The 22,833-nt window shown below is 43.7% G+C and overlaps 1 protein-coding gene across 1 annotated transcript in view; it reads left to right on the top strand.

The window, feature by feature from the left end:
* VSTM2B (V-set and transmembrane domain containing 2B) overlaps nucleotides 1-19,203 on the top strand; it is a 38,686-nt gene extending 19,483 nt beyond the window's left edge. The window contains exon 6 of the mRNA XM_083750553.1: nucleotides 18,422-19,203. Coding sequence (XP_083606679.1) covers nucleotides 18,422-18,510 — 89 coding nt within the window. The 3' untranslated portion in view covers nucleotides 18,511-19,203. The remainder of the gene's footprint in view (nucleotides 1-18,421) is intronic.
* Nucleotides 19,204-22,833: the final 3,630 nt, after the last annotated feature.

The following is a 22,833-nucleotide window of genomic DNA, read 5'->3' as shown; positions in this document are numbered from 1 at the left end:
ATGCTGAACTTTCCTAAAAAGTGCTGTTGTAAGAAATTCTTGGACATTGAAAGGTTATGAAATTAGAACAATAGAACACTGCCTCCATTTTCCAACACTTTTCTCTACTTTGGAGAGAAAAGTGTTGTTGCACTCCGGTCCTGCTTGTGTGCTTTCCATAGACATCCATTGTGGATGTTGGGCAAAATGGACTACTGGCCTGATCCAGAAATGATTTTTTTATGCTTTTAAACTCTGACTGATGATATGATGTATAGTGTAGAGCAGAGTGTCCCCCAGATGTTGTTGGACTACAACTCCCATAATCTCTGACCATTGGCCATGCTTACTGGGGCTGTTGGGAGTCTAATAATATATGGATGGCACCATGCTGCCCCCCCCCCATTAAGAGTACTAGACTTTCAAAACAAACATCCCAGAAAAAAAACCTCCAACAAGATGAAAGAGAGTACATTCTAAGTCAACATCACATTTCTTACTGCATTAATTTCAATGCTTAGCAGAGTTCAGTACTGGTCACACTATGTTTAACAGAGACAGATCTGGCATGCTATGCTCAGAGGGTTACAGCTGTATGTTGTCATAAACTGTCACAACAAATTTTCACTGGGCTTTATTCATGCCTCGGCCACCATTTCCCCTCTACACACAAATATGTAGAGCAAGAGGTCATTTCTGTCTGTATCAAGACTGGTTCATGTTGCTGTTTATGATAGATGAGCTGTCTCCAGAGAGAGTCGTGAAGGAGTATGTGGTACTTTTTTGCCCGCTGGTTCCTATCAATGCGGCATAGATCCTAGAAGTAGAGTAACTGTGTCTGCTTGGTACACTGAGAATAACCTCTCCTTCCAGGAAGGAAGGAGGAAAATCACCCACTGGTGAAGGGGACTCCATGAAGGTTGTTAACTTCATGCTTTAGCAGGGAGCTTCCCTTAAGCATTTTGCTTTAAGTGTTGGAAATAGTGGTGGTCAGTTCCTAGTGCTGATTTGACCTATAAAGCCTTATGTCGCTCAGGGCCCCAGTAGATTAGGGACCACCTTTCCCTGCATGAACCCACCTAGATCCTGCATTCATCATCTGAGACCCTTCTCCATTTGCCCCCTCCAAAGGAGCTGCAGAGGGTGGTAATATGAGAACAGACCTTTTCAGTGGTGAATCTCCAATTGTGGAATGCTCTTCAAAGAGAAATGTGCCTGGTGCCTTCATTAACAACTTTTAGGTGCCAGGCAAAGACATTCCTGTTCACCCAGTCATTTGACTCTCAACTGCTGTTCACATGGAATGATGATATCCTAATCTGCATTGGTGTTCATCTTTTAGTAGGATGGAGTTGGACTTTTTTATTTTTTATGGCATTGCAGGATGAGCACTTTTAGTCAACTAATGATCTTTTGTCTTTTTGTTGAATTTTAAATTCTGTATCATGTATGCCTTTAGAATTGTAGGTTAATTTTAAACATTTTTGTTGTAAGCCACAAATAAATGATGATAGTTGTGGTGGTGGTGATAGGTAGACCCCTTGAAACTGATGGTTATTGCTAAGTCCATTAACTTCAGTGTGTCTGATCTAAGTAGAACACGGATGGAAAGAACCCAGTAATGAAAATAAGATGGTGATGATGGTTATGGTGCTGGTGGTAGCAGACTAGACCAACCCTTCTAGACCAATTCAGCAGGGCTGTTCTTTTGCTGCATCAATGGAGGCTGCCCCATGAGGATGGCACTGCCCCACCAACCTCAATATGACCCACTGGCCTGCCTTACTATTTGCAATAAATCCAGGGGGTTCAGCTTCCTCCTCTTTAATCTTTCTATTGCCCTTGTGGACCTCAGCAGGGAACAGAATGGCAACCAAATTAATTAGTAGGCTCCGCCTGGCTTTGGCACCACCTACTGTTTTGGCACCACCTACTGTTGGCCTCCCTGCTTTTCACCTTTACCAATCACAATGGGCACCAGCTACTGCTGATGCTATTAGGTAGAAGCCCCAACTAATGCAAAGATTTAGGGACGCCACAGCAGGTAATCAGTTTGAATCAGAGTAGACCTATTGAAATGAATGGAACTTAGTCCATGTTGTCCATGTATTTTAATGGGTCTACTTCTGAGTAAAACTGAGTTGATGCCTCTTTTGGACTGTGCTGCCTGCACTCATCCTGCTAGATTCAGAGCTGGTATTTAGTGCAGTTTGCATGCATCAAATATGGAAATTTATGCTTGAAAACTGTTCCATCTAGAGGTGCCTTTAGGAGATGAAAGCATGGGGCTGTATCCAATGTCAGCCATGCTCTGAACAGATTTATTGCAAATAATGAACAAAACAAACTTATGACCTTTAATTTTAATAGGTCTACTCTGAGTAAAGGTTAGTTGGATACAGCCCATGTTCTCTATGTTCACCATGGGTAAGCAGTGGCTGAGAGGCAGATGCAGGAATCTACATTCCTGCACGCAACTTGAAACAAGTTTTATTCACTTTTTAAAAGCTTATTTTGTGTTAAGTTTTTGCACAAGGGATGAGCAGGTGTAAACAATGCATGAATTCAGAAAATTACATTGTGTGGTATGGCTTATTTTTTAAATAAGAGGAATGGAGTAAATCTTGTATGAAAATCATACTTGGGTCCTCTTACATGGAAGCTCTGTCCCTGTCCATAGAAGTGCAGAGAATAACTGATAGCTGGGTAGAGACGAGGAGACAAGGGCACTCTGTGTGTGTATAATGGCACACTTTTCTAAATAAGTGTTGGGTAGAACCTTTTGTGATGAAAAAATTGCATCCCTCCCAAGTAAAAGTGTTACTAGCCGCCACTGTGTCTACCGACCTTCAGCACCCTTAACAAACCACAGCTCCCATGATTCTTTGGGAGAAAGCCATGACTGCTTTTATTTTTTTATTTTTAAGATGTCTATAAAACCCTTCATCCTGAGGATCTCAGGGTGGTTTGCAATATAAAAACATGAAAATCCATAACATAATAACAAATACAAAGAGTGAACAAAACCCCACCATTTAAAAATGCCATAGATGGTTGAATTAGTCCAAGGCCTGGGAGAAGAGGAATGTTTTTATCCGGTGCCTAAAGAGATGTAATGAAGGCACCAGGTGAGCCTCCCTGGGGAGAGCGTTCCACAAGCAGGGAGCCACCACAGAAAAGGCCCATTCCCAAGCTGCCAAACCCCAAAACTCTTGCGAAGGAGGCACATGAAGAACGGCCTCAGATGATGATGGCAGGGACTGGGTTGGTTCATATGGGGAGAGGCAGTATGATACTGCTTTGAATTTACAGTGCAGATGGGGCCTGAGCCTTCCGACTATCAAAGAGAAAAACTGAGCTTCCTGCACAGCTGATTTATTTAGCCTTGCGTAGACTGCCTGTGGGTTGTGAAGTGCATATGCCCTAATGAAACAGCCAGATCAGATTGTAATGGGCACAAAGCCACGCTAACAGATGGGCATAAACATTTGCAGCTAAAAGAGCATGTCAGATATGTCTGTTAGGGCAAAGATCCCCTGCCCCTGATAATCTGGCCTTATCTTTTCTATCTGCTCTATATCTCTGGTGGTTGGACATGTTCGTGTTAATAGGAGACACCGTATTAACAAACCATTTGAAGCCTCCTGCACTGATGATTGGGCAGGAAATGTTGCAGCCAGTTAACGGAGAGGCAATCTTAGATCACAAGAGAATTCAGTGCAAAGTGAGAAGGTGTGTGATGGGTGGAGCCGGTCCCAGAATGTGTTCTGAAGGCACAGCTTTGCAGGTCTGGGTCTGGTCAGTGCCTTCATGGGGCATCTTCTGGGGAGGAAGCCCTATTATGAAGGGATCCCAACAGGCATCAGGAGGATGCTGACAGTCTTCCAGAGCAATATGAAAAGGCAACATCCAGGAAGAGTCAGTTTCAGTCCTCAGCGAGAAGCAGGAGGAGAAGGAGGGGGAAACAGGAGTGACACACCTGCCTCTCTTTCCTTGAGGACAAGGAAAGAGAGGCAGGTGAGGGGAGACGGAGCAGGAGGCAGAAGAGGCAGACAGCGAAGCAGTACCTCAAAGGGAAAAGTGCAGGAGGGAAAGAGCAAAAGTGAAAGAGTAAAAAGTGGGAGGCCAGCTGCAGGGAGGGAATGAAGGAGGGAGGGGAAAGAGCTGACAGGAAAATTATTTATTTATATCCCCCCCCCCCATTTCCCCCTGGCTGGGACTCAAAAACAGAGGGGAATCCAGTGATTCAAAGAAGTAACTAAACTCTAAGAGCAAAACCTCTTCCAGGAGGTTCTTTGCAAAGATGAGGCCTTCTGAGGCTCTGAGAACTCCTGGGACAGGGAAAACATGGCGCCTTCCCTGAGTTCCATCATGGTGAAACGATGGCATGTGAATGGAAGAAACACATAAGCAAACAACGGGAGAGCTCTGGTGCAAGCTCTTAGGCACTGGATTTATGTGCTGATGTCAAGTCTGTCCCTGTCAACAGTCTATCCCAGGGCCGTCCACAGGTGGCCCTTGAGACCTTTTCTGGTGGCCCTCAGCAACATTTGACACCCCACCCCGCTGGGCTTTGGGAAGGAGACATGAGGGCTCTGACAGGGTCCTAGAGCCCTCCATCCTCCTTCCTAAAGCCTAGTTAGTGCTTTCCCAGCTTGGGGGAAGGAGATTGAGGGGCTCTAGGATCCTGCCAGAACCTTGCGCCTCCTTCCCAAAGCCCAGTGCCTTGCTTAGCCAGGGAAGGCAGTGCAAAGGGGTGCGTCAAGTTTTGGCCTCTGGAAAAGGTGGAATGAGGAGTGGATGGTTCATTATAAGTGCACCACGAATGCATCATGGACTTGCTTGTGGACTGCTGCCACCAGGGAGGCTCACCTGGCACCATCATTACATATCTGCAGGAGCTGGGGGGGGGGGGGACATTTCTTTTCCACTAGGCCTCTGTGCCTAGTGGAAGCCTCTGTACTGGAGGGTGAAGGGAGTTTCCAGGAGGTCTTCAGTTTTGTGATGTACTAGCAGATGCTTGCGGTACATTTTGTATCCTTGCCTAATTACTGAAGCATTAATAGCACCTCTGCATTTGTTTGATTTAACCTTTCTGATCCTGAGGTTAATAAAATGTGTGTTTTTGGCAGACGCTCTGTGAATAATGTGTTTAAAAGCATCTGTACAAGAAATAGATGCTCAAAACTAAACTCATTAAATGTTTTAATGCATTTGCCTAAGATAATGTGTGATAGATAGATAGATAGATAGATAGGTAGATAGATAGATAGATAGATAGATAGATAGATAGATAGATACGCACATCCCAGTTTATTTTGGGATGGAAGGACCTGACAATTTTGGTTGACTCTGCTTCTCCTTTTTCCAATCTGAAATTCAGATCTCCGCCTTTTTGCAGCAATCGGAAGGTTTTTCTTGTATAAAATCCTCATTAAAATCCATCAGTATTTTAGTGAGAATGTCTCCTATAAACACATTTTTAGATGCAGTTTTGACTCATGAACACATCTTTGCAAGCCGTTGTTCCTAATGCAATGCGTTCTTGCATGTTATTTTCACTAATATCTTCAATTGGTATGCACACTTTCCCATAAGATATGTGTTTTTTCTAAACATTGGTTGGACAACTGAATTGCAAAATTTGGATAAATGCCAGTTTCAAAGCACTGCTGTGTTTCAGTTTGCATACTGAGAATGTGATTTGGCTTTCCATGTGTACTGAATTGAATTTCTTCTCCATCCCTATCTCTGACATCTCCAGTCTTAAAAGGATCAGGTAGAAAGTGATGGGAACTTGAGACTCTTAACGAGCTGCTGCCATTCAAAGCAGATAACAGTGGGCTCTAGTCAGTCAAGTTAATTGTGCATAGCCAAAGACCTTTACAAAATACAAAATTTGCAAAGCAACACAAGAATTAGAGGGAAATATTGCTATGGAAGCTCACAGGACAATTGTTAATAGCTGTGTATACCATCCTAGGGCTAACAAAGCATGGGATTAAAATTGATAATACATTATAATTATTGATATGGCTAAGGCTGTGAGATGGCCGGGGAAAATATTTGGGCCTGGTGTAAGGCAACTTCCCATGTTGCTAATATTGTCCTTCCCCAATTATCCTAGTCAATAGACTTTGGATGTGGAACCTGATGCCCTACAGCTGCTATGAGGCTGAGCCAGCATGTGAATGATCAGGGATGATGAGTGTTGTAGTCCAACAGTACTAAACTAGACGAACCAATGGTCTGGCTCAATATAAGGCAGCTTCCTATGCAGCTTCCTATGATAGGAGGTGCCTGTGTGGTTGCTAGACTCCAATTCCCATCAGTCCCAGCCAACATGACAAATGGTCAAGGATGATGGGAGTTGTAGTCCAGCAGTGCCTGGGAAAAATGCCACATTGGTACATACTGTCACTTCACTAACAGACTCTCCAGGTGTCCCTATTTTCCAGGGACAGTTCTGGATTTACAGAAGCTATCCCTGTGTCTGATTTGATCCCAGAATATCCCACTTTTCCTTACAATGTCACAATTTTCATCGGAGAAATGCTGGTGGGAATAGAGTTATGCAACTCCCAAACTAAGGAGATAAGTAACTATATAGCCTTTAGAAGACATCTGAAGGCAGCCCTGTATAGGGAAATTTTTTGATGTTTAATGTTTTATTATGTTTTTATATATGTTGGGAGCTATCCAGAGTGACTGGAGCAGCCCAGTCAGATAGGTGGGGCATAAATATGATGGTGATGATGGTGATGAAATAGGACATTCCTCTTTTCATCAGAGAAATGTTGGAGGGTGTGCACTAACTTTGCCAATTTTAACAACTAAGGGCTACAGCATTGTTCCCTGATGTAGAAGAGATCTGGGTTCAGCAGCTAGTCTACTTATCCTAGGTATATTAAATACCACAAAGAATATTTGCCATAATTGAAATCAAGATAGGGTTCTTAAATGTCAGTAGGGAAGAAACATGCAAAAGGAACTTCTTATTAAACATGCATCACTGGAGGTTTTTAAAGCCAGGCTGATTAAGGACTCCCTTGAATCGTGGTGAGGGAACGAGGGGTTGTTGTTTTTTTGTAATGGGATGTTAATTGATTCCTAGAGTATGAAAAATGTCCTTAGAGTCTACCAGAGGAAACATATAGGTGGTTGAACTTCCTCATTTGCAAGGTTTGTGATGGTCAAGAGCTATATGTGGCAGTCTTAATTCTTAAAATGAGGGTTCAGACATGCCTAGAATGTGGAGTCCCTGCTATGAAAACACACTCTTTTTTTAAAAAAAAGAGTCTCCAAGCACCTTAAGGACTAGTAGATTTATTGTGGTCCTAGATTAGAGCTCATTTTGTCTGATGCATGCCTGGAACATAATTATTCTCAGATGGCTGATGTACAGACAGGAATGCAAAAAGAGGAGTCCCCAAAGGTACACAGGAGATTATTCACAGGTACACAGAATATCTGCCTCTTAAAGATGGAGGTGGATCTGAATGAGAGCTGGATTTTATCTTTCCCAAAATAGGGGATTGGCTTTTGTATGTTTCATCTTTCCAGCAACCCTGGGTGCTACATGAAACCTGCAAAGTTTGTAGCTTAGGGCTCCTCCAAGCTTACAGAGAGGTTAGACTCTATTCAGTCTTTTCAGTCCTGATTCAGTCTATTTCAGTCCTGATTTGTTTGTGCAGAGGTCAGTGCTGGATTACTGAATAGGTAGGCTAAGCATGTGTTTAAGCCACCAGCAAAACAGGAACACCCAACTAGAATTGAGGAATTTTTTTAATTAAAAAAGAAGAAGAATTAGACATTTGGTTTTTTAAAAAATCTCCAAAGTAGTCATCATTCTTCTAATGTTGATTATTACCAAATGTCCCACAGATCACTATTTTTCTTGGCTGAAATGAAAAAATCCTCAGATAACACCAATATGTAAGGACAGACTTGATTCACTTTCTCCACCATGTCTGGAAGCAGGCCTGCTTTGTCGAGTCAGCTTCAATGAACTTTTCAAGAATTTTGCCATCAGAAAACTAGAAAGAAGCCATTTTAATTTCAGCATGAATAGTAGATTTGTCAGATTTTTTAAAAAACCAAATTCTTTCCATTTTATAATTTTGTGTTGTTTTTATTTAGAATTATGTATGGAGGGGCACATCATCTTTTCAGTGTTTAGGCCCTCTCAAGGTTTTAATCTGGCCCTGGGAGAGATTATACGACAATGAGCATTCGTCGTGAATTCATCAAGATTTGTTTGTATGGTGATCCATTCATCCCATCCTTTTCAGTTCATTTTCCTAACCACAAAGGTACCATTTAAAAACAAAAACAAACAAAAAATATGGATTTGTTGCATCAGGGCAGCAGATCCACTTTAATTATCCAAACCTAGATTTCTAACCTGCACTTGAATTCCCCCTTGCAAAAGCGTGGAGGTGGCCAGAGTCTTACGTGAATTCTTGCTGCCCCTTTCCACAAAGGCACCTTGAGAATGGCCTACATTTAAAGCAGTTGTATGCCACTTTAAACAGCCATGGCATCTCCCAGAGAACCGTGGGAACTGTAGTTTGTTACGGGTTCTGAGAGTTGTTAGGAGACTCCTATTCCTATCACAGATTGCTATAGCAATCTGTACAGCAATCAAAGAGTAGTTCTGTAAGTGGCATAGGGGGTCTCCTAACAGTTTGCAACAGAAAGAAATTAAGTTATAAGGCTCCTTTTGTGGGGTGTTTGCCCCACAATAGAATCACATTTATGCCTTTAGGGTTTGTCATTATCTGATGGGGCAGGTCTTTCCTCTAATCCAGATGTGTGTGGGATGACTTACAGATATATAATTATGTGGAGTAGGTGGGAGAGACACCCTGTAAAAACTTCTCTCCTTTAAAAAAAAATTGGAAGATACAACCAATATAGTCATTAACTGTGAAATGTCTGAGAAAAGAGACTGTTCCTGCTGAGAGTTCACAAACCCAAGATTTGCTAGTAAATACATCCATCAATGCTGTGAGTCTACCCCAAAAAACAAGTTTTGCTAGCGCAGTCGCTTTCATATACCTATAGTAGTCACTGATAGTATGTTAGCAGCTTGGAATCTGAAGCCCCAGGATTATAATTGTCCATGGGCTAATGACAGTGCACAACAGCATATGGCCCTAAGGCTACTACCTTGAAATGCTGCCAATTTAGGATACCCTCACTGCTCTCACCGCCCAAATACCTGGGACAACAGGAGCAGCACTGAGGCCAAGTGGATACCCAAACTAGGAGGTTCAGTGACTATCTAGCAACACATGGTCTCCAGTATTGAGTTCTATGTGGGAAAATGACTTCAGAATCATGCTCTGTATTATGGCTATGCTGATGCTCTAGAAAGCGGTGGGGCAACTAAAAATAATGTTCAGGTGATGCTTAGCTACTGCTAATGCAACACCCCTTCTTTCCCATTTCCTAGTTCTGCTTTACTTCTTAGCTCAGGGGTAAAGAACCTTGTGAGCCTTAAGATATGGTTTGGATTCCCAACATTTGATCACTCTGGCTGAAGTTGATGGAAGTTGGAGCCCAGCAATGTTTGGAGGGCCACAGGTTTCTCATCCTTGCTCTAGCTGGACAAGTCCTGTTTTTTTGAAAACCTTCTTCCTGATCTGCTGGACAGCTCCTTTCATAATACAGCAGCGGTAGCAAGAACTGCAACAGCAAATAGGTGTTTAACAGTGCAGTTGTATACAGTGGTACCTTGGGTTAAGAACTTAATTCGTTCTGGAGGTCCGTTCTTAACCTAAAACTGTTCTTAACCTGAGGTACCACTTTAGCTAATGGGGCTTCCCACTGCTGCCATGCGATTTCTGTTCTCATCCTGAAGCAAAGTTCTTAACCAGAGGTACTATTTCTGGGTTAGCAGAGTCTGTAACCTGAAGCGTCTGTAACCTGAAGAGTCTGTAACCCGAGGTACCACTGTATATGCCTTCCCAGGCATAAGCCCCCTTGAGTTCAATGGGACTTACTCCCAGGTAAAGATCAAAGCATTAGAACATAAAAAGAGCCTGCTGGATCAGACCACCTAGTCCAGCATCCTGTTCTCACAGTGGCCAAACAGCTGCCTGTGAAAAAACAGCAAGCAGGATTCGAACTCAAGAGCCCTCTCCCCTTCTGTGGTTCCCAGCAACTGGTATTTGGAAGCCTTGCTGCCTCCAACTGTGGAGGCAGAGCATGGTGGCTAGTAGTCATTGATAATCCTCTCCTCCATGAATTGGTCCATTCCTCTTTTAAATCCATCCAAGTTGGTGGCCATCTCTGCCTCCTGTGGGAGCGAGTTCCATAGTCTAACTATGTGCTATGTAAAGAAGTCCTTCCTTTCATCTGCCATGAATCAGCCTTAGTTAAGAATATAAGAAGAGCCTGCTGGATCAGGCCAATGGCCTGTCTGGTCCAGCATCCTGTTCTCAAAGTAGCCAATAGGATGCCTGTGGGAAGCCTGCAGGACAAGAGCACCCTGCTCACCTGCGATTCTCAGCCACGAACATACAGAGACATGATGTCTCTGACACTGGAGTTGGTTCCATGCTGGAGTCTTTTTCCTTCTTTCTTTTCTGTGAAGCAAAGCCAATGTTTTTATTAACAAGGGCCAAAAAGGTCTGGAAGTAGAGAAGAAAAGCACAGCAATTGTGGATATTTTGAAAGGACCCAGTTTGTGTTGTTGCTGTTGTCCCCCCCCTCCCCCACCGTACAAATCTCTGACAGCATTGTATTAGCAGGAAGATGAATTGATTATAGGTTTTTAATTTAAGGAGTGCGTCTTGTGGCAAGTGCACAATGCCTGTATGTACCACTGCGCTCCTGCGAGCAAGGCAGGAACAAAGCAACTGTGTGCATCAATATTAAACAGCTCCTGTTGGGTTTTGCATTGGTAAAAGCCGGGGTGTCAGTGAAACGGGGGGTTATTTGTCACAACAGGCCTTAGCAACCGTTATTTTTGCATTGCTGGGCTGTTACCAACGGGGAGGCAAATTGCTGTCATCGGAGAAGTGGAGGACTTTAGCAGAACAGCGGAATCTGTATGTTGCAAATATGGCTCTGGGCAAGGAAAGGATGTCACCATTCAGTCCGGCACCAGTTCCGACTTCAAAAGGACAAAGCTTAGTAGGGAGAGAATGATGGTTGGGCCAGCCCTTGCTGAACACACGGAGGTACGAGGGAGACTGGCTTGAAACCTGAGGCCGCACTGAATCCCATGAAGGAATGGCTCCGATCTGTCACAAGAGACTAGGGCCCTGTGGGACTTGACATCTTTCCGCAGGGCCTGCAAGACAGAGCTGTTCCACCAGGCCTTTGGCCAGGGCACAGCCTGACTCCCTCCTTCGGCAATCTTCACAGAACTCTAGCCCAATGGTTGCCATCAGTTTGATTTGAATTAATTTTATAATGAAATGATTTTAGAATGTTGTACTATTTTATTGTTGTTAGCCACTCTGAGCCCGGCTTTGGCTGGGGAGGGCAGGATATAAATAAAATTTATTTTTATTTATTATTTATTATTATTATTATTATTATTATTATTATTATTATTATTATTAAAGAGAGGCAGGGCAGAGATCTTCCAGCCACGCAGCCAGCCATGCCCTCCTGAAATGATACTCCATTCCACCTCCTCCCTCAACTGGTTTTGCATCCCCTACCCCACCCCAAATATTCCATAGCAGCTACAAAGTGCTCTCTGTCTTCACATGGCTATTTTTGAAGTTTTTCCTTCCCCCCCAATAATAACAACAAAATGTCTCTGTACTTCTGCAGACTCCTGTCTGAAACCATGGACACCAGCTGTAAGTCACTGTCGACAATATTGAGATAGATCAGCTAAGATCTGACCTGGTCCAAGGCAGCTTCCTATGCTCCTAGGTCTATAAAATTGGGCATAGTGTCTACAGAGATGTTTCCCTCCACTTCTTGATGATTGGGAGATTCAGGACAGGCTAGGAAGGAACTACTTCTTCACATCATGCGTAGTTAACCTGTGGAATTCACTGCCACAAGACATGCTGATGGCTGCAGACTTAAGGCAGCTTTCTTTATTATTATTTCACAAAATGCACATACTGTTTGATTATTATTTTTTTTAAGACCTCAAAAAGCACAACACAGCGAAATTACCAGTCAAAAAAACAGTTACGTAAAACATCTGCTTCAATCTGCATTTCTAACCACTGGGACTACCTGGGCCTCCAATGACGAAACTGGATGAAGAAGCACCCACCTCAGATTGCAGACTTGCTCCTTCAGGGAGAGTGCGATCCCATCCAGGTTAGGCAATTGTACCAATGTCTTGGTCATGGGAACTGCTGGCCTTGTTTTGCCAGGATTCAAGCTCAGCTTCCTTTTCGCCATCCCTCTCACCTCTGCATCCAAACATGGATACAGGGACTGCACAGCTCTCCTAACTCAGATGTTCTGGAGAAACAGAGCTGAGTGTCAACAGCATAATGATGGCACATTGGCCCCAAATTCCTGCTCCCAGCTTTCAACAGGCATTATACAAATTTGTGACAAATAAGGCTATCAAATGGCTGTGTGCTGCTACCTCCAGGAGTATGGGAGAGGGTTATTGCCCTCAGGTCCTGCTTGTGGGTTTTCTAGAGAGACCTTTCTGACTGTACAAATATTAAGCATTGTTGCACTACTCATCTAAGAGATCCACACAGGCATACGGAAGAAGCAAGTTCAACTCAGTTTGACCCACTGGTCTGAAAAAACTGACCAAGTGTTGAACTATGATGCTAAGCCTAACGTTTTATAGGGTTATGACCTGATCCCTTTAAAGATTAATTATCTAGCTCTTTGCTGTCCTACTCACAAGACAGATAAGAGATTATTCTCAAAAGACAGGGAAATATCCCTGGGGATTCCACAAGCCATCTGTTGTAAAGCAACATTTGCCCTGCATTTTTAAACTTCCGCAGTTTGCATGCAGGAAAAGATTAATATGCATTGAGTGGTTTAATAATCAACTCCTCTTCCCAGGGAACTCTGAGAACTGTAGCTCTGTGAGCGGAATAGGAGGCCTGCAAACAACTCTCAGCACCCATAACAAACTACAGATCCCAGAATTCTTTGGGGGGAGCCAAGACTGATTAAAGTGTGAGGCAGAAACTATCCCACACCCTCCCCCTTTGTGTTTCCCAGCAACCGGTATTTGGAGTAGGGCTGAGCGATATATCAACATTATCATGATACAGTGGTACCTCGGGTTACATATGCTTCAGGTTACAGGTTACACACGCTTCAGGTTACAGACTCCACTAACCCAGAAATATTACCTCGGGTTAAGAATTTTGCTTCAGGAGAGAACAGAAATTGTGCAGCGGCAGCGCAGCGGCAGCAGGAGGCCCCATTAGCTAAAGTGGGGCTTCAGGTTAAGAACAGTTTCAGGTTAAGAACAGACCTCCAGAACAAATTAAGTTCTTAACCTGAAGTACCACTCTACTGGTTTCATAATTTTTGACCTGGCAATTTATTGCAAATCAGAGTGGGGGTTGTTATGCAAAAAATCACAATTTATTGCAAATCGGGGGGGGGGGGGGTGTTATGCAAAAATCACAATATAGAAAAACAAACCTTGAACCTAGCCAGTTCCTCTTCATAATTTCATCCTTATTTCATATATTAGTATATTGCAATGTTTAGCTGTTGATATATCACAAAGCTGAAAACCAGATATCACCCAACCCTGCTGTTCCCTTCTACATAGTTTCATCCGTATTTCAGACATCGTGATATATTGTGATGTTGAAAATCAGGTATTGCTCAGCCCTAAATCAGTCTCAAAGTATCTCTCCGATTTGGGAGGTAATGAAGCCATCCTAACTAACAGCAGCTGGAGATTGCACATCCCTGAGAGTTGTGCTTCTATAAAGCAGCCAGGAATTTTGTAAAAGCTCCTTTTCAGATACTCCAAATGGCAAAGGTTAAAGATGGTACATGGGATGCGGGTGGCGCTGTGGGTAAACCACAGAGCCTAGGACTTGCTGATCAGAAGGTTAGCGGTTTGAATCCCCATGATGGGGTGAGCTCCCGTTGCTCAGTCCTTGCTCCTGCCCACCTAGCAGTTCGAAAGCACATCAAAGTGCAAGTAGATAAATAGGTACCACTCCAGAGGGAAGGTAAATGGCGTTTCCGTGTGCTGCTCTGGTTCGCCAGAAGCGGCTTGGTCATGCTGGCCACATGACCCGGAAGCTGTACACCGGCTCACTCGGCCAATAAAGCGAGATGAGCGCCACAACCCCAGAGTCAGTCACGACTGGACCTAATGGTCAGGGGTCCCTTTACCTTTAAAGATGGTACATAGGGACATAGGAAGCTATCTTATACCCAGACCATCAGTAGAACTTGCTCAGTGTTGTCTACAATGGCTGGCAGAGGCTCTTCAGGGTATCAGGCAGAAACCCTACCTGGAGATGCCAGGGATTGAACCTGAGACCTTCTGCACGCAAAGCAGGTGTTCTGCCACTGCGCTACATCCTGTCCCATCCTGTCTAGGTGAACTGTGCTGATTTTTGTCTTCACTGAACTTGACAGGCTTAGGAAATGGTCTTATCCCAAGCCAGACCACTGGTCCATCTATTGCCTACACACTGCCTGGCAGCGGATGCTGTATTGCAGAGCTTTTGACTCTTCCCCAACAGTACCATGTTTCTTAGAGAGTCTTGATGGAGACGCTTAGTGAACCACTGGATTTGCGGCATCTCCCAGGCCGCATAATTTGCAAAGCAATTCTGCAAATAATTGCTTTTCCATCATCATGAATTCATTTTTATATTTGTTGCAGATTTTTTTTGGAGAAGGGTAGCTGGGTAGCAGAGAAGCTGAAATGTTTGAATCCCATTGGTACAAGTGGGACTTAACAGAGCATCCCCATATATGTTTATTCAGACATAAGCCTTTTTAAGTGCAGTGGGGCTTGCTCCCCAAGTGAACATTAGATTGCAGGCACACGCAATTTTAAGCTGCAAAAGCAATAGATACTTGCTTGGGGGCAAACCCAAATAATAGCTTGCATCCGCGCCTGATTTGCACCACAGACAGCATTTTTTATTCCACGCTGCATCGTCTGCAATGCAAGTCGGAGGAATTGTTAGTTCCTATGTACAGCTGCCAATCATCCAGAATTGCAGTCACCGAGAGACCTGTGTGCCTGTGTGAAATGGAGTGTAACTTTTCCTGGATCATACTCAGGTTTCATCAGTCTTTCAGGGATGATATATATTTAATGAACAGCACATCTTGGAAATAAGTTCAGGTTGTAGTGAAGGGTGGTGTCTTTTTAAGGGTGTATGATTTGAGCTTCTATCATAATAGCCTTGACATTTTAAGCATCTCAAACTATCTTCTTCTTTGGCAATCACTTGTAGCTGAGTAAGATTGTCTTCCATAAACACGGTTTTAACAATGAGTCCGTAAGTGACTGTGGAGGCCAATTCTGGATCCACACGTTCTTCCACAGTGGGGACATTGGTTTCCAGGCAGGAGCTGATCACGTTGCCAAGCATGCCTTCCTTGTAGCACGTTTCTCCCTTGCGTCCTGAGTTCGAGTGTCTTCAAACTATATTTAGGCTGTAGTTAACTATTGATTTAAGTGGATCTGCTGCACAGTGTCTGGTCATTTAATCTAAGACCTGTGGGGGCTGTTTGCGAATTACCCAGCAGTAGAAGAGAGAAAGGCACCGCATGCACAGAGGCACTCCTTCTACTGTTTATGTTTTACAGAGCTCAGGCCTGGAATGCTCTCGAAATACATCATGCCGCAGGGATTTCCCCGTGTACTCATGGCATTGCTGGGGGGTCAGAAAGCAATTTTGCTCCTAGCCATGTTGGTTAGAGGCTCTGCAAGCTATCACATCCTCTCCTCCATGAGGTTGTATGATTGCTTCCCAAATTGGGGGGGGGGGTGAATCTGTAGTGCTATGTGTATTTTACATGTAATTACATGCCACTGTGCAAAGATATTTACTTTCAAAGTGGGATATAAATCTGCTTAAGAAATTAAATTAATTAACTTTTGGGTTTCCAAATACATCACTATGGCCAGTAGCTTAGGCTGCTTTAAAAACAAACAAACCCAGGATTAGACAAACTGAAGGATCAGTGGAACTGACTCACAAAGGAGGCAGTGATGGCCACCAACATAGATGGCTTTAAAAGAAGAGTCGACAATTTCATGGCAAATGAAGCTACTATTGGTTACTAGCTGTGATGGTCATGCTCTACCTCCCCAGTTGGAGGCAGTGACGCTTCTGAATACCAGTTGATGGAAACCACAGCAGGGGAGGGTGCTCTTGAGTTCAAATCCTGCTTGTGAGTTTCCCACAGGCATTTCTCTTTCTAAGTTCCATTCTCCACGTTTCCTTATCAGCGACTGAATCGTAAAAATTCATCTGCGTTTTTGTGCACTTTCTCCCTATTATGCACTTTTTCGCAAGCTATTTCTGCTGATGCAATGCATATTTTCGTACATTATTGCCATGAATGTATGGATTCTTATACACACACCGGCTCCCCATATACACTTTTTTTCATACATCATTTGGTTGAAGAAACACCTTGCAAAATTTGGAGGTGTGCCATCTTGGAAAGAAAACCAAGTTTTGATGCACAGAGGGGGTTTTTTTTGCAAAAAGTGTGAATTGTGTCATTTCTCATTGAAGTGTGAAAAGAACCCAGTTTCTCTCCATCCTTAGAAAGGAGAAGAAGCTTCTTCTGATTCCCCTCTTCATCCATCTACACAGCATCAGTATTGTTCTGCTTTAAGGGAGCAGTATATGTGCCTTTAGGGACACAGGTGGCGCTGTGGGTTAAACCACAGAGCCTAGGACTTGCCGATCAGAAGGTCAGCGGTTTGAATCCCCGCGATGGGGTGAGCTCCCATTGCTCAGTCCCTGCTCCTGCCAACCTAGCAGTTCAAAGGCATGTCAAAGTGCAAGTAGATAAATAGGTACCACTCTGGCAGGAAGGTAAACGGCGTTTCCATGCGCTGCTCTGGTTCGCCAGAAGCAGCTTAGTCATGCTGGCCACATGACCCGGAAGCTGTACGCCGGCTCCCTTGGCCAATAAAGCGAGATGAGCGCTAGAACCCCAGAGCCGGCCACGACTGGGCCTAATGGTCAGTGGTCCCTTTACCTTTACATGTGCCTTTACATTGGCTGGTATTTCGCTTGTACCAGAAGCACAGGCGTGTGAGCTCACCTTTCTCTTTTCAACACACACCGCTAATCCATGGTGATGCAACCCTACACAAATATTTATGCAGAGCTTTTAATTACAATTGCGTATGAACAGCAGAGGCCAGCCATATTCCTGCAAGGTGGTTTCTTGGAACGCTCTTTGGGGCTCTCCAAATTGGATTGCACTGAAATCTAATAGCAGGAATGCAGACGGGGGGGTGAGTGTTATCGATTGATAGAGGCAGAGAAGAGTGCACGTTTTTGCTTGCTTTTTATCCCTTTTCATCATCTAGGCAATATGATATTTTATTGTTTCGATCCACGCAAGCTGTAATCAACCGTAGAATTTATGTTCCAAGTATGCCTTTATTTATTTTCAAATAAATAAGGCAGGGGGGGAATAAGATTTCTTTTAAAAGAATATCTTTGAAGCTCTAAACATTGAACGGAGTTCAACGTCTTCATGCTCGCAATCAGCATGCATTAGACAACAATATTGACTATGGAGCCAGCCAGCCCTATCTCAGTTGTGAGCATAGATCAGTCCAGAAAGATTTGTAGTGGTTAGACCAGGGGTTGTCAACCTGGTCCCTACTGCCCACTAGTGGGCGTTTCAGGATTCTAGGTGGGCGGCAGGAGGTTCTACGGCACAAGTTGAATCCTCCTTCCATCGAGCACTGGTGGATGGTAAGGAAATTTTACCATAAAGAAAGATGCATCTGTGGGCAGTAGGTATAAAAATGTTGACTACCCCTGGGCTAGACAGAACAATCCAAGAGTTCCCTTTGCCTATATACACATTAGGAATGACACTCACCCTGGACAATGAATATGGGATGTGTCGTATTTATGGACATACACTTCTAAAAATGGTCCTTGCATTATTGTTTCATCATCTAACCGGCTACTGCCACAGGTTGCACACCTCTGCTCTAAACTGCCTGAACTGAAGGCATTCTCTGTGGGGTATGTGGGGAGCCTGTGGCCCTCCAGATGTTACTGAAGCTCAACTCCCATCAGCCCCAGAAGAAATGACCAAGGATGATGGGAGTTGTAGTTCAGCAACACCTGGCAGGTCAAAGGTTCCCCATGCCTGCCCTGTGACCACTCAGTGGTTCACCAAAACACTAAAGTTATCAATGATTCTGAACTGCTGCAAAAATTAAACCTTTCTCTTCTTTCTCTCTCTCCCTCCCTCCTTCATTTTTCTTCCTCTTGTTCCCTCCTAGGTACTGAGCCAATTTACGTGACAGATCCTTTCCTCTATTCGTTCCTGTTGATGTTCCATAAGCTTGTACACTTATTCTTAGACCACTGATGGACTTCTTTATCTGATAATCCTCAGCCAAATGAGAAGGAAACTATTTAAAACAAAAACAAAAAACACACGGAAAAAGAACCCTCAATGAGAACTAGAATCTTAAAGATGGACAGAAAGAGACTGGAAAAGAAGCATGAACACATTCAACAAGGGGAGGGGTAAAGCATATTTTTGGGACATTACACAAAGGTCAGTCACCTGAAATAATGCATCTAGTTTCGAGATTCTATGGTATCAATGCCCTGTTCCACACAAGGTAGCTATTATTTCTCTCTTTTCCAACGTCTTTTTTTTCTAAACCTTTCCTCTGACAATTAATTTTGCACGAACTGTTGAACAGTTGCTTTTATGATGATATGTAAAGACATGGGGGGGGGGCAAAGCCCTTCTAAGGAAGGGTCCTATTTTTTAGTAGATTATTGTGGTTAGGCTTTTTATTTTTATTATTATTATTTCCTTTCTCCTCCTCCCTTCCCCTCCCCCTCTTTTTTAATTAAATTATTTCTTTTGGGGGGAACTATTGATTTTTTTAAAAAGGCACATCTTACCATAATGGATATTCACTGTCGATAATATTTATTTTTAAATATAAAAAAAGAGAAAGATTGGAAACAAGGTAAGACATTTGTTTATAAACCGTATTGTATATTGCTGAATAACAGTTGAATTAAAAAAAAAGAGATTTTGAAATAACATTTCTGCATTGAGGTATAAATTTCCACACAAAAAAACCCCATGAAAAATCCAGCATTGTGCTGCTAGATTTCTTAGAGCAGGGAGTCTCCCTATAGTTTTTTCTTCATGTAAAGACACACACATAAATACCAGTAATCTTTAGGCCTGATGCTCATTCTCCCCTGCTTTCAGCTGGGTCCATAAAGGAGATTGGTCCTTGTTCTGACCCAGATGTGGGGGACTTGTGTCCCTCCAGCTGTTGTAGAACTACAACTCCCATCAGTCCTGGTTGCTGATGGCTGGGGTGATGGGAGTTGCAGCCCAGCAACATCTGGGGGGCCAAAGTTTCCCCACATCTGTTCTAAGCATAACCAGCAGTTGCTCGCAAGCCAGTTCTCTGGAACCTACCAGCATCTGTCACTGAACAGAATTCCATGGGGCAGGATGAGATGACCTGCTTGATGAAGGACATTGCAAGGCAGTGGAGAAGGTGTAGGTGATGTGAATGATGGAGGGAACATGACCTCAGCAACCGACACGGGGCTCTGCCAACCATTCGGCAACCACACACCTGCACAGTGCTAAGTTTGGAGCCAACCATCCTATGAACCCTTCCATTCGAGGTGAGGGACCTCCCCTGTACAAAAATGGATGTTGGTATGTTCCTATAATCCTATAAGCAAGAATCTTCTGTCCTCACCCATACTGTGTGAGCACATTGCTCCTGCATGAGCAGCCTTTCCCATTCGCTTCAGCTACACTCTGGAAGTGTATACTCAATTCTGGCCAAACTAAGCCTCCCAGAGCAAAATATACATTGAGAGACGCTGCCCGAGTTAATATATATTACTTCTGGTACATAGTTGCTAGAGGGCCGTGAAAATTGGTGTCCCCAGCTTTGAAGACTCGTCTACCCATGTACTATCTGAAACCAAAGGGGCACCTTGGTTGCCAGATGTGAAATATATTGGAAATATTTTCAGCTCTCATATGCCACTACTAGGTACATTCGGAGACCCAGTCATCTTCGGCTCAGGAGCTCTTCCTCGACCAAGGAGGATACAGCTCTATCTCTGTGGTGCAATGGGTTGGTGTGTCTGGCTGCTAAGTAGAAGGTGGGTGGTTTGAGCCCACCCAGGGATGGCTGTAGGCAAGATTCCTGCATCACAGGGGGCATTGGAATGGATGACCCTCAGGGTCCCTTCCAATTCAACAGTTCATAATTGAGGTCCTGGACCACGGCATGCAGATCCAAGTGGCCATCTCATGCAGCTGATATTTATATGCATGTCAGATTGTGAACTATTGGTAATATAGATATAGACATATAGCAGCCTTTCTCAACCTGTGGGTCACCAGATGTTGTTGAACTACAACTCCCATCACCCCTAGCTAGCAAGTCCAGAGCTCAGGGACCGCCTCGGTCCAGTATACTTGAAGGAGCATCTCCACCTCATCGTTCTGCCCGGACACTGAGATCCAGCACCGAGGGCCTTCTGGCAGTTCCCTCGCTGTGAGAAGCCAAGTTATAGGGAACCAGGCAGAGGGCCTTCTCGTTAGTGGCACCCGCCCTGTGGAATGCCCTTCCACCAGATGTCAAAGAGAAAAATAACTACCAAACTTTTAGAAGACATCTGAAGGCAGTCCTGTTTCGGGAAGCTTTTAATGTTTAATAGGTATTTTGGTGTTTTGTTGGAAGCCACCCAGAGTGGCTGGGGAAACCCAGCCAGATGGGAGGGGTATAAATAATAAATTACTATTGTTGTTGTAGTAGTAGTCCAACAACATCTGGGGACCCACAGGTTGAGAACCACTGATATATAGAGATAGAGAGACAGATGATAGATGATAGATAGATAGATGATAGATAGATGATAGATAGATAGATGATAGATAGATAGATAGATAGATAGATAGATAGATAGATAGAGATAGATAGATAGATAGATAGATAGATAGATAGATAGATAGATAGATATAGATAGATGATAGATGATAGATGATAGATAGATAGATAGATAGATAGATAGATAGATAGATAGATGGATGATAGATAGATGATAGATAGATGCGCCACTAAGGGGAGGAGCGCATCATGTGAACTTTCAGGCACTCCAAACTGACTTGGACTATCTCTTCTGATATTTGCCTGCAGCTGGTGGCTTTTGGCCTTCCAGCAGAGAATCTGTCCGCTCGCTATTTGATCACTGCATCGTAAGAGCGGAATGAATGGATCTTACCCTGCTGGCACAGCAGCCTGAATATCAGAGCAATGAGGGGGGGGGTTATTCCTTTATCTGGAGCCTCCAGGGAGCTCCAAGCCCCCACCAAGACGCAGTTCCCTGAGTGCCATTTCAAGAGGTTGAAAACCCTGAAACAGATGTGAGAGTCCTTGGCAGAATGCATCTCTCTCTCTCTCTCTCTAATATACCTCAACAAAGCACTTAATTAAGGAGTTGCTGAGGCTGCCGCTGTACAATGGGCAACCTGGCTGATTGTTTTCACAAACAAAGCAATCTGAAGATGGCAGAATCTACAGGACCAGTGCTTTAAAAGGATGCCAGCAACTTGCAGTCAAAGCACTGACAGATTCACACTATGATTAACTGCATCCTCCTCTCTCAGAAGCATAGCGTAGAGCTGTTTCAGAGCCACAACTGTTCAGAATCCTCTCTTCAAACTAGTGGTCGCAGCAAGGGAATTTTGAGTACTGGACTTGGTGGCTGAGCTCAGCGCTTGGAATGAACTAGTTCCATTTCACAAAGTTGACTGAATCTTGGAACTGCACCCACAAGTAGTTCCCGGAATTGATGGGCGAAATGAACATGAATTAAATTTGTTTGGTGGTGGAGCATTGAATGATTTCATCTTATTATTAGCTGTTTTATTTTTAGCATTTATGACCCTTATGACCCACCTTCAAGGATCTCAAGGTGCTGTGCATGGGTCTTCCCTTCTGCATTTAATCCCCACAGCAACCCTGTGAGGTAGGTTAGGCTAAGAGGCAGTGACTTGCCCAAGGTGAGCTTCTTGGCCAAGTGGGGATTTGAACCGTAGTCTGTCCCAGGTCTTAGTCCGACACTTAAACCACTACACCACACTGGCTCTCTTCAACTTCATTCTCTTCCATGTGGTTCTTTTCACTCTTTAGACTATTTGGGCTTTGAAATAAATTAAACTCCTGTTCCACTGAGTGTGCATGTCTGTGTTGATGTTTCCTTAGCCTTCTTAAGTACATTTTATACTTTATCACAGCAGCTTGTAAGATCTGAACTCGGGGCGGGGGGGGATGCAATTTTGATAAAAGCACACAGTTTTGCAAGCTATTTCTCCTAACACAATGTTATTTGTGTATGTCATTTTCAACAACATCTCAGTTATTGTGATGTGCTGCCTTAATATAATGCATTTTTATAAATGCTCTTTGCATTGGAAAAATTTGGATAGATTCCAGAGGGATGGCTGTGTTCAGTTAATGAATTGTTTCCGGAAGTGTGAACGGGATCAAACTGGGTTTAAATGCAAACAGAATCGAATTTCCCATCTGTCCCTGCTGTAGAGGCATGCATTCTTGCTATGCCCTTGCAAACTTGGTAGAGGATTTTGAAACAAAAAGATTCTGTCTCCCAAGGCCCCTCTAAATCC

Source organism: Podarcis gaigeae, assembly GCF_964106915.1.
Source record: "Podarcis gaigeae genome assembly, chromosome: 8".
Lineage (NCBI taxonomy): Eukaryota > Metazoa > Chordata > Lepidosauria > Squamata > Lacertidae > Podarcis > Podarcis gaigeae.
The sequence above is the reverse complement of the archived record's forward strand: the minus strand, read 5'-3'. Positions and strand labels throughout refer to the sequence as shown.